This window comes from Meriones unguiculatus, chromosome 9, assembly GCF_030254825.1.
Source record: "Meriones unguiculatus strain TT.TT164.6M chromosome 9, Bangor_MerUng_6.1, whole genome shotgun sequence".
NCBI lineage: Eukaryota > Metazoa > Chordata > Mammalia > Rodentia > Muridae > Meriones > Meriones unguiculatus.
The window spans coordinates 62,853,269-62,867,742 of NC_083357.1; the positions used below are offsets into that span (position 1 = coordinate 62,853,269).

Consider the following 14,474-nt stretch of genomic DNA (forward strand, 5'->3'; position numbering starts at 1 on the left):
TGCTAGACATGAATTCTCTCCTGTTGAATTGGCTTTAAGTCCAATTTAGACAGCTGCTGGGAGCTCTCAAGACATAGGTGTCATTGCTATATACTGTTGGGGTTAACTTGCATGCTGGTCGTTGGTGTGGGCTACAGACAGGTAAGACTATCGGTTGGTTTTTCTCCCTTGGCAGCTTGCTAGAATCTTCAGATACTAGCCTGGCAGTGGTGACCTTTAATCCCAGCACTCAGGAGGCAGAAGCAGGAAGATCTCTGAGTCCCAGGCCAGCCTGGTCCACAGAGCGAGTTATAGGACATCTAGGGCTACACATAAAAACCCTGTCCTGAGAAGAGAAAGGAAGAAAGAAAGAAAGAAAGAAAGAAAGAAAGAAAGAAAGAAAGAAAGAAAGAAAGAAAGAAAGAAAGAAAGAAATCTTCATATACACTAGGAAAGTGGTTTTCAGGTCAGTTCCTCTGAATCATGTGTCCAAATATATGTGACTTTAGCAATAGGGTCTTATTTTCAAGGTTCTAGGAGACAAACAAGGACCATGGCAAAGGCCTATACTGTGTGGGGAGTTTCTTTGACTCCCCTGACCAACAACTTGAAGGGAACTTTTCCAGGCCTGGCACTGAGAATTTTGTTAGTCTATAGCTCATGGGAAGAGCATTATCACTTCAGATGTCTTAACTTCATAATAATAAATATATATGCTCGATACATATTTTTAAGTAAACCTGAGATGATATGATTCCATTTGGAGCAAGAATAGTGGTACCTTCCACCACGTTCTTATACAAAGAACAAGTCTCTTTGTATACTCCACGGCCCTTCCTATCCCACTTGGATCTTGGCAGCTGCTGACTCACCTTGCCTGCTCTTCTCCACCCCGGACTCAGTTTCCACCTCTCGGTCCTGGCTCTAAAAGCAGACACACAGCAGCCAGCAGGCTGTCCTTACGTTGGTTGCCTGTGGAAAATAAGCACAGGTCATTGATTGTTTCCATAGAATCTTTATTCAGAGTAACCTTGGGAACAGATGGGGCTTGGGACACAGGAACTTCATGGAGAAGTGACAAAATTGTAAGATAACCTGTCCTCGAGCCCCAGGAAGTGGTAGTGGAATTAGCTCAGGCTACCCCGCCCCTTCCTTTTTTTTTTTTTTCCCATCTTCTCTCCTTTTCTTAGAACTGGGTGTGAAAGGCTCGGACTGCTTTGATAGTAGAGGGAATCACTTCTACCTCCACCCCTCCCTCTGTACCTTCTCCACTCTGGCCTGTCTTCCCCGAGGACTAAACAAGGCCTGGGGTTGAGATCCCTGTCTTTGGTCTTCACTATGGCCCAGCTGGCTGTGCCGAGATAGGACAAAACTAAGCAAGTGGTGCTGCTGGGTTTCCTCTCCCACTCAACGATCAAACACAGAATACTTCAGCTCAGGAAGGGGGAGAGGATTTCCCACCATGAATAATCAGCTCTGTGGTGACTGAGTGCCATAATTCACTCCAATTCTGACAGTGTCGTCCGCAAGTAGCTTCAGATCCCACAGATAGAGATCTCGGCCCCACAGCGCCCCCACTAGAGAGCCCATTCATGCACCCCAGGTCGTGGCATACTCTTCTAACCCTGGCTATAAATCAGAGTTCCCACGAGCCCCACCTCTGGTCTAATTGGTCGCAGTGGCTCAGAGCCACATGCCCCCATATATTAGGACACTGCCCAACAGTCACATGTAAGCATTGTGTAGGATGAGGTATGGAGAAGGGTACAGAACTCCCCCCTCCATAACCTCCTGGGACATACCACAGGCAGCACCATCCACAAATTCAGCTATCTGGAAGACTTCAGTACTTAATATTTGGAGATTTTTAATCTAATTTGTTAGCATCATTGAATAACTCTCTGGCTACTGATGATCAACCAGAACGCCCACCCCTCTCTGTGTACCTCTGTCTTTTGGGGGGAGGCAGACTTATTTTAAAGCTACATAGGTGCCCTCACCTGTCATCCTGATTGATGTACAAAAGACATGCTCTTCCCTCTTGAGGTTTTGAGGGTTTAGGAAGACTTCTCTAGAATATACAATGAAGACCATTGTATGCATTGCCATATCAAAGATGTTTAGGACCCTCCCGGGCCCTGGTAAGACTTATTGCTTGGCCCACTGTCACTTCAGGCTGAAGGCTGTTCTTGACTTTGCCCCTGCCACACAATGTGTCTTCTTAACAGAGGTCCCCACTGAAAGGCACAAAGTTACAGAAGCATCAGAGACAGAGGTCATTTGGGGCTGCCTCTCATCACGCATATTGTACAATGAAAACAACATGAGGGATGAGTAACCAGTGTGAGAATGAAGCTTCTCCTAATGAAGTCAGACTTGGGCAGGTTTAATGGAGATCCTTGGATGAGCTGAGCACTGACGTCCCTCCCAGCAATAAAACGCTGGCCCCACCTGCTGTTTATGGGCCTGGGACCAATGAGAACCAAAGCAAATGACTATTGTGATTGTTACAGCTCAACTTGCTGGATTCAGAAACATCCCGTGCCCTGTTTGCTGTTGTCTCCATCCAGTTTCTTTGGAGGATAAACACCTGATTTATCAGGCCCAACTTGCAAGTGTGCTCGGAGATTGAAAGAAAAATAAGTCTAAGCAGATAACTCCCCAAAGGCTCTAAAATTATAACTAAAAATTAAAAAAAAAAAACTGAAACGTTATTTTTAGAGAAATTGAAAGTTAGGTTTTCAGGGGAAGAGCCTGTTGATGAGGGACAGTTTGGAATGCCTTCACATGGTCTCACAGTCCTTACGTGACAGTCTTTAATTCTCCTTCCAGAGTCCCACACCCAGGCCTGCCCTCATGGCAGGGCTGGAGTAGGGCTGGGCTGCCTGATACTCTGGGCACGCTCCTGCTCCCATTTTTAAGAGCACTCCACACCTCTAACCTCTGGGAATAATAAAAACACTTTAAAACAGTCTCATTTTGGATATGTCCTCTCAAAAAAAAAGAAAGAAATCCAATGTTTTCCCCCTAATAAACTGAATTTTCATAATAGACATTTCGTTTTCTGTCCAAGAATGTGTCTTCACATTCTCTCTTGATATGACACGTATCTTATTCTAGAGCCATGGGCTTCTATGCCCCAGATCCATGATTTCACCATTGGATCAGAATGAGTGTCCAGGGTGGAGTTCAGTCCACAGAACATCAAAGAAAGTCAATTTAGTTCCAAGGAATTGATTACATGGTTTATGTACCTGGGCACTGAGTGCTATCCAGAAATCCTGGGTATGTGAGGAAAGTCAAAGCTTTATTTGCCTCTTCAGAATGACATCCTGCTCCAAGCGGAAACTGGCCAGTTATTTATTTGTGTGAGGCAAATGTAAGAGATGACCTTTCCGGCAAAACTAAAAGTGTTCACACGTGTTGCGCCTGCGCAGAACCTCACCAAACCCTGCTGCTCCCAGAACAAGGTGACTCTGTTCTTGGAGGCCTGCTGTCTGTGGGATGGACAGAAGCCCACACCAACAGTTACACACAACGAGGATAGTGCCACAGAGATGTGCGTAAGGTCCTCTCATAGCTCTCCTGATGATGCCTAGCAACCCTCAGTGTATATTACCTTCCAGAATATTTGTGTGTGTGTGTATGCACGCTCGTGCACGTGTGTCTATATGCTTGTGCATGTCTGCGCGCATGTATACAAGTGCATGTGCAAAAGGTAATGGGAGGACAACCATGTATGTTCTTCCTTAACTGCTGTCCGTTTCTTTTTTTTTTTTTCTTGTGGGTCAGGGTCTCTTAGTAGTTTGGAACTCACCACGTAAGTTAGACTTGCTGTCCAGCAAACCCCAAGGATCCCTTGTTTCCATTTCTCCAGCTGTAGGATTACAAGCTTGTACCATCGTGTGTGTGTGTGTGTGTGTGTGTGTGTGTGGGTGTGTGTGTGTGTGTGTGTGTGTGTGGATTGGATCTGAAAATCAAACTGAAGTCATCATGCTTGAAAGACAAGTACTTCACCCACAGCCATTGTCCCTGGTCCCTTCCAGAACATTCTTAATCTTGAACACCTAAAGAAAGCTGTGACTTTCTTACTGTCACCAGAGTCAGCATTTCCTAGAATGTGACTGTTCAACCTAGCAGTCATGCTCAGCAGTGACTGGGTCACACACAAGTGCACGTTTGTCATTTTAATAGTGAGACATTAACCTAGCTACCTCCTAGGAAGAGAGTAACTCTTCGTGTGTGATGATGATACAGTTTTCTCCCTAAAGAAATTCAGCTTCAACAGGGGATGGATGTCAAGAATGTAAGCACCTGAGGTACCCAGCCGTGGGGAAATAGTGCAGGCAGCGCGCAAGTGAAGACGTTTACACACGGGGAAGCTCCAGCAGTCAGCACCAGCTCCTCACTTAGATCACCGTCTCCTGTGCTGGCACACTGAGCCTAGATCACCATCTCCTATGTTGGCACACTGAGTCTAGATCACTGTCTCCTGTGCTAGCACACTGAGGCAAGATCACTGGCTCCAATGCTGGTACACTGAGCTCTTTCTTTGAGTCACTTTATGTGGATTTAGTCTTCAACTCCCTCAGAGCTATTGGCCTTAACCTTTGATGGCTACTTGGGCCCCTTCTCATCACTTCCTGGTCTCTGGCTGTTTCTTTCAGAGGCCGTAGCCAGAGGAAAAGCCTTTCCTGTGATCCTCTTAGAGCTTGGATTCCAAGAGATTCACAACCCTCCTCACCTCAGTCTTGCTACGACTCTTAATACAGCTCCTCATGCTGTGGTGATCTCCAGCCATAAAAGTATTTTCTTTGCTATTTCATAACTGTAACTCTTCTACAGTTGTGAATGGAATGTAAATATCTGTATTTTGTGAAAGGGTCGTTTGACACCCCTACCACCAGGACCATCACTGGAGCGAAGGTTTTTGTTGTCATTTACCATGTTCTCCATCAATCTGGTCGCCAGTGTCCCCTCAGCTGCAAAACACAACAACAAAATCTAACAACTAGCAGCTTTGCCAGGACTCTCTTCAGAAACTGTTCTCACGTTGGGAGGAACATTTTCTTCTCCGCCTCAGCTTTTGAATCTACAACAGCTGTTCATTGAACCATGAGGCTGGAGGAAAAGGAGGGACTTCAGCCCCTTGGCCGGGCCTGTCCTTCAGGCTCACCAGGGTGAGAGTCCTCTACGTAAACTCTCCCTCAGACACCAGTCACCACCTCTGCCAGAGCACTTACTGTACTACGTCACTCTTAACTGTTCACAGGCCTCCTTCTTGTCCTCTGGGGGCTACTGGAGGGCATAATCAACAAGTTCCCCTTGTTGATTGGCATGTGCCAAGCTCTGGTCTAGGATCCGGGAGGAGGCAGGGAAGGACCAGGACATGTCTCTTCCTCATGTATGACTTTGCACCGCTCACAAATCTACTAATTAGCTACCACTGTATGACAATTTGTTCCCAAAACTTGAGAGGATAAAACAAATAGACACTACTACACACATTTTTCCGAGGAAGCCGTGGTACGCGAAGAAGGTCCCGAATCTGCCATCTTTTTGAAGATAAAGATTTTGCTCAAAAATATGCTCCTACACTTGGTCTTAGCCAAAAAAGTCCAAGCAACAATAAAAATACACGTCTCTATGGTTTGAGGAGATGGCTCAGTCAGTAAAGTGCTTGCTGCATGAGCGTGGGGACCTGAGTTTGACCCCTTCAACCCGTGTCAGAAACTAGACTTGACAGCGCGTGCACGCCGATAATTCCATCACAGACAGGAGGACACCTCTAGCTCACTGGCCTGTCAGTCTAGCTAAATGGGTAAATTCCAGATTCAGGGAGAGACCTGTCTCAAGAAATAAAATGGAGCATTGCGGCAATCAAAGTTGACCTCTGGCACTCACACACACACAAACAACAGGCCAACAACAGCCAAGGCTCCTCCATTTATTAGTCTTCGTCTTGATTTCTTTTTCCTTCCCTGGAGGTTCTATTCCCTAAGCATCATGCCACAGTGCTCTCGTTCTGCGTGTCCAAACATTTGTGGAAGTGTCATGTCTGAAGCCGTATTCTGCTCAATCTGAAATTGTTTTCTTCATTTAGGAAGGGATTAAGGCTTCTAAGATAACAGGAAAGTGGCTTCTTTTTTTTTTTTTTTTTTCCAGGCCCCCAAAAGAGAGTGCTACTGTGCAGTGTACAGACGCTCTCCTGTGGCAAGCTAGCAAGAGGCACAGAGGCACACAAATGGCAGGGGTTAGACTTGACTTACATGGCTGTGAATTTCCTCCTCCTGTCTGTTCTGAGACTCAGGGAAGGGAGGCCCCGAGGGGGACACATGGAACCCCCAGTGTGATAATGAGAGTTAGCATGTGTATAGCATTATACCATGCTATGCCTACTGCTCTGGCTATGCCAGGGGGCAGGCTTTCCTCCATTACAGGACAGTAAGACAACGAGTGGCTCTCCCCAGAAGTGTCCCCAGAGCCTAGACGCGCAGGGGTAAAACCAGCTGAATCCTCATATGCCCTAAAGAGATGGAATATTCTAGACAGATAACTCCAGGAAGTTAGATGTATAATGGTTAATCTTGATTACCGGCTTCATCAGGTTTTAGAATCACCATAAGAACGCCCCTCTGGGTGTACCTGTGAGGGTCTTTCCAGGAAAGCTTGGCTGAAGAGGGAAGATCTATCCTGAAAATCGGCGGCAGCATCCTATGGGTTAGAAGTCCAGCGCTGAATAAGGAAGGAGAGAGTGAGCTGAGCACCGCCATTCCTCTCTCTCTGCTTCCTGACTGCGGATGCCGTGTGATGTCACACTCCTGCCACCAGGCAACAGGGACGACGTGCTTGAACCAAACAGCAGCTTCTCTCCTCGCCGCTCTCTTCAGGGATTTTATTATAGCCACGGGAGACCCAGCTAATACTTCAGGCACTCAGTCAGATGACTTTGGGATGTGAGCCCAAAGAAGACGGACGCGCAGTCCGTAAGGCCCACGACAACAATCACTGTTTGCACAGGATGAGGGTACTATGATTTTTTGGTAAATTTAAATCCAGGTTTGCAAGCTGGTGATCGGAGTTGGCTTCCAAACTTGCTTTATTTCTGCTCCCCTCCACTGCATTTAGTTTTTAACTAGTTGCCAACATTAAAAATTAAGTCTTAGGCAGAGCCTGTTAGCACAGTGATTCTCAACCTGTGGGTCTTGGCCTCCACAGGAGTTACCAAACAGGAATCCTGCATATCTGATATATCTGATATCTATGTTATGATTCATAACGGTAGCACATTTACAGTTAGGAAGTAGCAACGAAATGATTTTATGGTTGGGGTCACCACAACATGAGGAACTGCATTAAAGGGTTGAAGCATTAGGAGGTTTGAGAACCGCTGTCCTAGCATGTCTCAAAAATTCTAGGTCTTACATAGTCCTCACTACTCTGTTTTTGTTTTGTTTGTTTTTTGGTTTTTTTTTTTTTTTTTTTTTTTGAGAAAGAGTTTCACTGTGTAACAGCCTTTGCTGTCCTGGACTGGCTCTGTAGACCAGGCTGACCTCGAACTCACAGAGATCTACCTGCCTCCGCCTTCCAAATGCTGAGATTAAAGGCATGCACCACCGTGGCTGGCTTGCAAGTCCTATTGCTTTAAAATCGTTATTATCACCCATGTACGCAAGCATACATGATGTATGTGTGGCTACACACGACCCAGCGCACTGTGGAGGCCAGAGGAAAACTCTGCGGAGTCAGTTCTCTCCACTTTTCTGGGGGCTGTGGGGATTGAAGCCATCAAGCGTCTTTACCCACTGAGCCACCTTGTGAACCCAGCAATTTCTATTTTAACCTTTCTCTATCTTCCCTGGATCACGCGAGATAATGACTCTTGGTAAACAATGCATATTAAAGCCTACTTCAGTATGTTTCTGTGACTTGGAGATGGGTTCATGGTGACTGTGGCACAAGCCTGTTTGGGTTATTCACAGAGGGTGTGTGGAGAACAAAAAGCTGAACAGCTTGTGATGGTCCTAGAAAGTTCCTGACTGAGGTGGCTGGATTATAGATGTGCAGAAGGCCGTAAACATCTGTATGCAAGATGCAGAGGTGAGACCTCAAGAGAAAGACAGCTCACGGTTGTTTTCATTTCTGTCCCATTTCTCCTCTCAGGTCCGTGTCACAAACGGCGGGCAGGTGGCTGCTGTACACAGCTGGGTTCCCTGTCAGCGCTGAAGCATGCGGTTTTGGGGCTCTATCTTCTGGTCTTCCTGATTCTTGTGGGTATCTTCATCTTAGCAGGTAAGAGCAGCCTTTTTCTGTCCTGGCTTTTGGGGGATGGGAGAGAAAGACTCTCAGAGCCTCTGCTCCCCATTCCTATAGTCATAAGCCCAAGTGCTGCTTTTGTTGCTATGGAAACCACAGAGCGAGGTGCTGGCTGGTCTTTCTGACTCTTGGCTCTTGGACCATGGCTCTTCAGCAGCATTGCCTGTGTTTGTGTGAGGGTGTGGAACACCTGAAGCCAATAGGAACAGATCCAGTTTCCCAGGGTGGCTTCCCTGCATCATCATGGGGCATATGCCTTACTCCAGGCCTCTCCAATCTCTGGGATGTGGTGTGATCTGAGCAGGCTGGGGCTTATCTTAGCTCTTAGCCTGGGGCATCTTCAAAATAGTCACCTAGCCCTTTGCTGCCGAGGTTAATCACGGTTGGGAAAGCCTGCTTCCTTTTGCAGTTACAAGGAACTAGAATAGATTCTATCTCAATTCAACCAGGTTCTTCCTCCATGTTCGTTTATGAGATGGGCCTTTGATGGGTGGGGTGTGGGGAGGAGGGAGCACTTCCTGTCAAGGTCAAGGCAGAGCTGGAAAATTTAGAAAAGGATCTGGGAGTGGTGGTGTACACCTTTGATCTCAGCACTCAGGAGGCAGGGCCTGGTGGATGTCTGTGAGTTCAAAGCCAGCCAGGTCTACAGAGAGAGCGTTCCAGAGCAGCCAAGGTTATATGAAGAGATATTGTCAGAAAGGAAGGAAGGTAGGAAGGAAGAGAGGGAGGGAAGGAGGGAGGGAGGGAGGGAGGGAGGGAGGGAGGGAGAGAGGGAGGGAGAGAGGGAGGGAGAGAGGGAGGGAGAGAGGGAGGGAGGGAGAGAGGGAAGGAGGGAGAGAGAGAGGGAGAGAAAGAAAGAAAAAAGAAAGAAAGAAAGGAAGGAAGGAAGGAAGGAAGGAAGAAAGAAAGAAAGAAAGAAAGAAAGAAAGAAAGAAAGAAGGAAAGAAAGAAAGGAGAGGAAAGAAGAGACAGACAGGAAAGGGATCCAATGGGAGCCCGTTGGCCTTGTGCTCCCAGTAGCCCAGTTTTCCACTTGCAGTTCATCACTCTATGATGGGCCTAGTAGAGCCAGACTCTGGCAGTCTCTTCTTGTTCTCTTCTAAATGGAGACACAGACAGTTTGGCAAAGTAAGCCAAAGGTGCTCTCTGTCACAAGAGAACCTACCTTGTGACCGTCTCTGTGCTAGGACTGAGACACAGCTAAATAAGAGCCAGGGGATTTTCTGAAGGAGTTTCCACTCTGGAGGCTGATCCAGGGTTAGGCGACTAAAGCCCAGTGAAGGAGAAGTGCAGTGGGCACTGGGTTAGGGGGCAGATGGGGGCTGGAGGTGCACTCTGGGAAATGGCTGTGGCTTGAAGGAGGGTGGGGTCATTTGGATGAGACTGCTGTCCAGGCAGAGCTGACTTGGAGTGCTCAGGGTGGGGTCCCCGAGTTAACTAGAGGGCAAGCCTCTGGAGGTCCAGCCTTTGCAGATGACCCTTTGCTGGAAACCCTGAGACAGATGCCCAGGACCTCCCTGATCTTGACTCACTCCCCATCAAGTGGGACAAGCCACTTGGGTATTGTAATGGGATAGTTGGTGTTGCCTGTGCCTTCAGGTTTCCACACTCAGGCTATCAGGGGTGGTTCCTGTCTCACCAAGCACTGCACTGGGGGGTGGCCAACAGCAACACTGAGAGAAACTCATGATTCATCCCAGGGACCAAACGATGGTGTCCAGCAAGGTCTACCACGGGCCAAGCCAGCCAGGGGATGATTTGAGCATGTTCTTGGGCTGCTCGGTGAGAGCTTGGCATCCGGGTTTTGTGGTTTTGGCTTCCAGGACCATAACAAATTTCTGGAATGTTTGGAAAGTCTTTCCAGCAGGGAAACCATGGTGTTACAACTGCTCAGAACAGGAACTTTTAGGTGACCAAAGTGGGTTTCTAGGAGAGGGACAAGGGAAGGAAAGAAACCTAGGAAAGAACTCTGGAGGCTGAGGGTGGGAGTGGAAGGATACCATCTCATCTCATCTCAAGAGAAGCATGCAGGAGAGGAGAGTTCTCTTCTGATATCTGAAGGGCTGCACAAGGAAAAGGGTAGATGGGTTCTACTTGACTTGTGGGTGGAACTGAGACCAAAGGTGGATGAAGACAGATTCAGAACAGGGACACAGAGCTGTGCATTGTGACAAAGAGAGGCTCTCTTGGCTTAGTGGCCAGACAGGATTTATGATGACATCCTGGAAGCTTCAGAGAAGAGGGTGGGATGTGGTTTCCCAATCCCCTGAAACTGCCGCCAGGCTGCTCAAGTTGTTCAAACTGAGCAGGGTTTTGGGGTTATTCTTGTCACCTTTGAACCTGTATGTTTTGGAGTAATGCCTGTGTGCAATGAAAAATGAGTGGGTTGGAACTCAGTCTTTTGGCTTCTGAGGATGTGGCCACTGTCACCTCCCCTGGGTTCTTGTTGGCCTCTGGGAGAGGTGTCACGAGAGAAGCCCATGGAAGTGCAGGCAACACTCATCAGAAGGAAAATGCAGCACTGAGCACAGTTCCTTGAAGAGACTTTTCCCAGTCTTAGGAAAGAGGGTTCTTTGATCACCTGACTGAATACTCCCAAGGATGCTTCTTCCTAGCAAATACCAAGATGGTGGGGAATGGAGACGGTGGTTCAGGGGGACCCACAGTCTGCCTGGCTGGCTGCCTCCAGGGTTCTCATTGTAGATGCTTCATCTTGGGCAGAACTTGCCATCCACACCCAACACGTCATCCTTTACTGTAGCCCAGGCTGGACTAGAATTCACTATGTAGCCCAAGTTCGCTTCAAATTCTTGGCAGTCCTCTGTCTCGGCCTCCTGAGTACTGGGGTGATAGGCATATGATACCCCACTTGGCTTTAACTCTTTCTTAGCAGCCATAGTAGACCATTGCCATCATCGTCTTCAATCATGGGAATAAAAAGGTGTGGGGGCTGTTTGCTGCTGAGGGTGAGGTTAAAGTCTTTCTCTCTCTCTCTCTCTCTCTCTCTCTCACACACACACACACACACACACACACACACACGCACACACACACGCACACACACACACACTCACACAATGTAGCTTATGCTACCTAGCAAATTATGCAAAAAAAAAAGAGTGCCCCATTCCCCAAAGTGGGATCTTTGGAGTTCTCAGTCTAGGGGACATCTGGCCAAGTGTCATTCGAACTGAGTGCTTGCTTTTCAGTCACTTTGCTTCAAGCGAGTTGGTCCTGAAACCTGCGCTCAGAGCACACATCTGCGCTGTACATTCGGATCCCATCAAGCATCTTGGAGGTCAGTGTGTGACAGCACCCGTCTTTATTAAGACAAGCCTGTGACGTCCCACCCTGCGTTTGTGGCAGCTGTCAGGGACATGGCTGATTGTGTTACAGCATCCCGACTCTGAGGATGCCTGAGAGAGTTTTCCTTCCTCGGTTGCAGAAGGAGGTGTGCAGGCGTGAGGAGTCAGCCGGCTTTCTCCCTGAGGAGGCTGTGAATCTTACGTCATTAAAGTCACTTTTGAGGAAGCAATTAACACGGGCAGAGTGAGCTGTCACGCTGTTGTACCCTGTGGGGATTTGAAGGTGATTAAAATGGGAACAGAGAGAGCACCTGGAGCAAGTGCAGAGACCACAGGGAAAGGTTTTTCGTTGGGGCTGGGCACCTCACTTGGGCTCCATTTGGAGCCTTCACATTTGCCTGCTTCCATCTCGGTGTATTTCAGTGTCTTCCACCAACAGCCTTGACACCTTTTAGAACAAAGACAGCTGTTGTGCTTAGTTTTGCCTTGCAGTGTTTTCATCTATCTGGTTCGATTCTTCAAGTGCATATTTTCAAATGTGTGAGTGGATGAGTAAGCGAATGAACGAGACAACCTCGGAAAAACACTTATGTGGGGAGGGAAGATGGTTATTTTCATCTTAATCAAGTATCTAAAAGATATGAATATGGAATTTCCCTTCAAGAACATTTGGCGGGGAGACTTAGAGTCACGCAGCTGAGGATATGAACACATATTCATCTTAGCACATGTTGACTCTATCGTCTTCAGAGAGAGTATTAAGACAGAAAGGGCTGTGTAGTTCACACTGGCATGAGTCTGGACCTGAGAGCCAGCCCATCTGGGCTTGAAATCTAGCCTCTTCACTGCCGTGGGACGATGGCCACGTCATCTGACCTTTCTGTGCTACGGTCCTTATGTTGAAAACAGAGGAAACTGGCATTTCTGCGTGCCAAACTGGGTTGCTGTGAGGGGTACATGGTCAATATATCAAAAGCACCTAGGAAAGCAGCTGGCACCCAGCAAACAGAGTCGGGAGTGGAGCTGGTACTATTGCTGTCATTGATAATGCCGTTCTTTCTTGTCCTTGATGTCCTTTGCAGTCACCTGAGCTGAATGATGGAGACTGAAAGTTAGTTTTGGCTCATCTCTCAATATCCTGTATTCTCGGAGTGTCTCTCCAATACATGGATATTAGACTATTCATTGGAAAATCAGCCGGATAGATATGACCAGGCTGTCATATCTTTACTTCCTTTTGTTTTTTTTCTCCCTTCTACTTTTTCTTCCTTCCTTCTTTCTTTCTCTTTCTTTCTTTCTTTCTTTCTTTCTTTCTTTCTTTCTTTCTTTCTTTCTTTCCTCCTTCCTGTCTTTTCTTTCTCTCCCTTTTTTTCTTGTTTTTCTCATGACCTTAGGTATGGTTTACATCATAGCCAGCACCCAAACACAAACCTAGTACTGAAATGTCTGATGGTTTTCTGTCCTAATCCCCTCAATTTTTTAAACTTTTTAAAATAGTCCCAACCCAGTCATTTGTTTCATAATCTGTATGGAACACAGCCATAGTTTAAAAAATAATGGGTCAAATGACAGCTTTATTTTTCTCTGTGTCTTTCACATATTGTAAAAAGAGTGCCGTTCTCACTAGACTCTGAGGCCAAACTTGTGGTTTAACTCCAGGCTCCATCATTGAGCGTCATCTTGGGGGGTAAGAAGAGTAACGTTTAAATATTTCCTATTTTCTCATTTATAAAGTAGTACACACCCCGGTAAGATCACTGTAAAGATTAAACAAATTAATACGTGAAAACTCTTAGTTCTTGGAACAGGAAGGGAACTTGGTGACCGTTAGATTATTCTTATTAACCCACGTGGAGGTATTTTGCTCTGAGAATGGCAGAGGATTGTGGTTTAGCCTGAGCACTGTGACCGTCTGCAGATAGAGCTGTACTTACGCGGTACGTGCCCACACCCCCACCCCGTCCCAACCAACACAGAGAGGTGCCTAGTGATGGTCCTGAGGGCTTCCAGGCCGACCCCGAACAGCATTTCCAACTCGAGCGTCTTGAGCAGAGGAGGAGCTTCATGCCAGATCCACAGTGCCGTCCCCACCCATGCCGCTGAGGCTCAGCCTTTCGAGAGGCCTTCAGGGAACCTTGTACAGCCTCCCTCCCCCCTAGGAAAGAACCGCCCTCCTGACTCCCCGGCCAGATGAAGTATTTCAGCTTTAAGTGACGATCAGCCACAGATGAGAGACATCTTTATCCCTCTTGCTGTCCCTCGTGCTGTTTGTACTACCTGTGAAGTGTGCGAGCTCATCCCCTCCAACAGTTCAGCAGACCAGATTCTGAGACCCTGGTGCCTCGAGACCTCCCTCTTCATATTTGCATATTGAAGTTATTGGTTTGTGCCTCTGTTCCTTTCCACTCTAAGAGAATCTTTCATGATAAAGTACTACCTCTTTTTTTATTTTATTTTATTTTTTTAATTTTTAGACCAGGCTGGCCTTGAACTCACAGAGATCTGCCTGTTTCTACCTCTCAAGTGCTGAGATCAAAGGCTTGTGCCACCACTGCCCGGCTACCTCTTGTATTATTCATTCCCTGTATATAACCAATACTAAATTAATGGATAGAATAAGCACAACACCGTTCTCCCTCAACACTCATCCTGCCAACAAGCTCCAGGTTTAAGAGATAAAGATAAATACACATTACTCATGGTGTGGTGTGAGCGTAGCATATAGTAGGCTGGGGCAACCGTGGTCTGGCCCATGTAGTTCTAATTATGGAATACTATGCAGCCCCCAACAATCATGGCCATTTCCTACCCCAGCCCTAGATCTCTTTCAAAAGACACACTTCCTGGTAAGAGCTTTCAATCCTGTGCTAGGAA

The 14,474-nt window shown here is 47.1% G+C and overlaps 1 protein-coding gene across 4 annotated transcripts in view; it reads left to right on the forward strand.

The window, feature by feature from the left end:
- Scara5 (scavenger receptor class A member 5) overlaps positions 1–14,474 on the forward strand; it is a 91,467-nt gene that overhangs the window by 12,854 nt on the left and 64,139 nt on the right. For 3 of the 4 annotated variants that reach the window (XM_021654480.2, XM_060391350.1, XM_060391348.1), the window contains one exon: positions 8,143–8,271. In XM_021654480.2, coding sequence (XP_021510155.1) covers positions 8,143–8,271 — 129 coding nt within the window. Of the gene's footprint in view, positions 1–3,433; positions 3,539–8,142; positions 8,272–14,474 lie in introns of those variants that run through there. The other variant, XM_060391347.1, reaches the window with a different exon arrangement.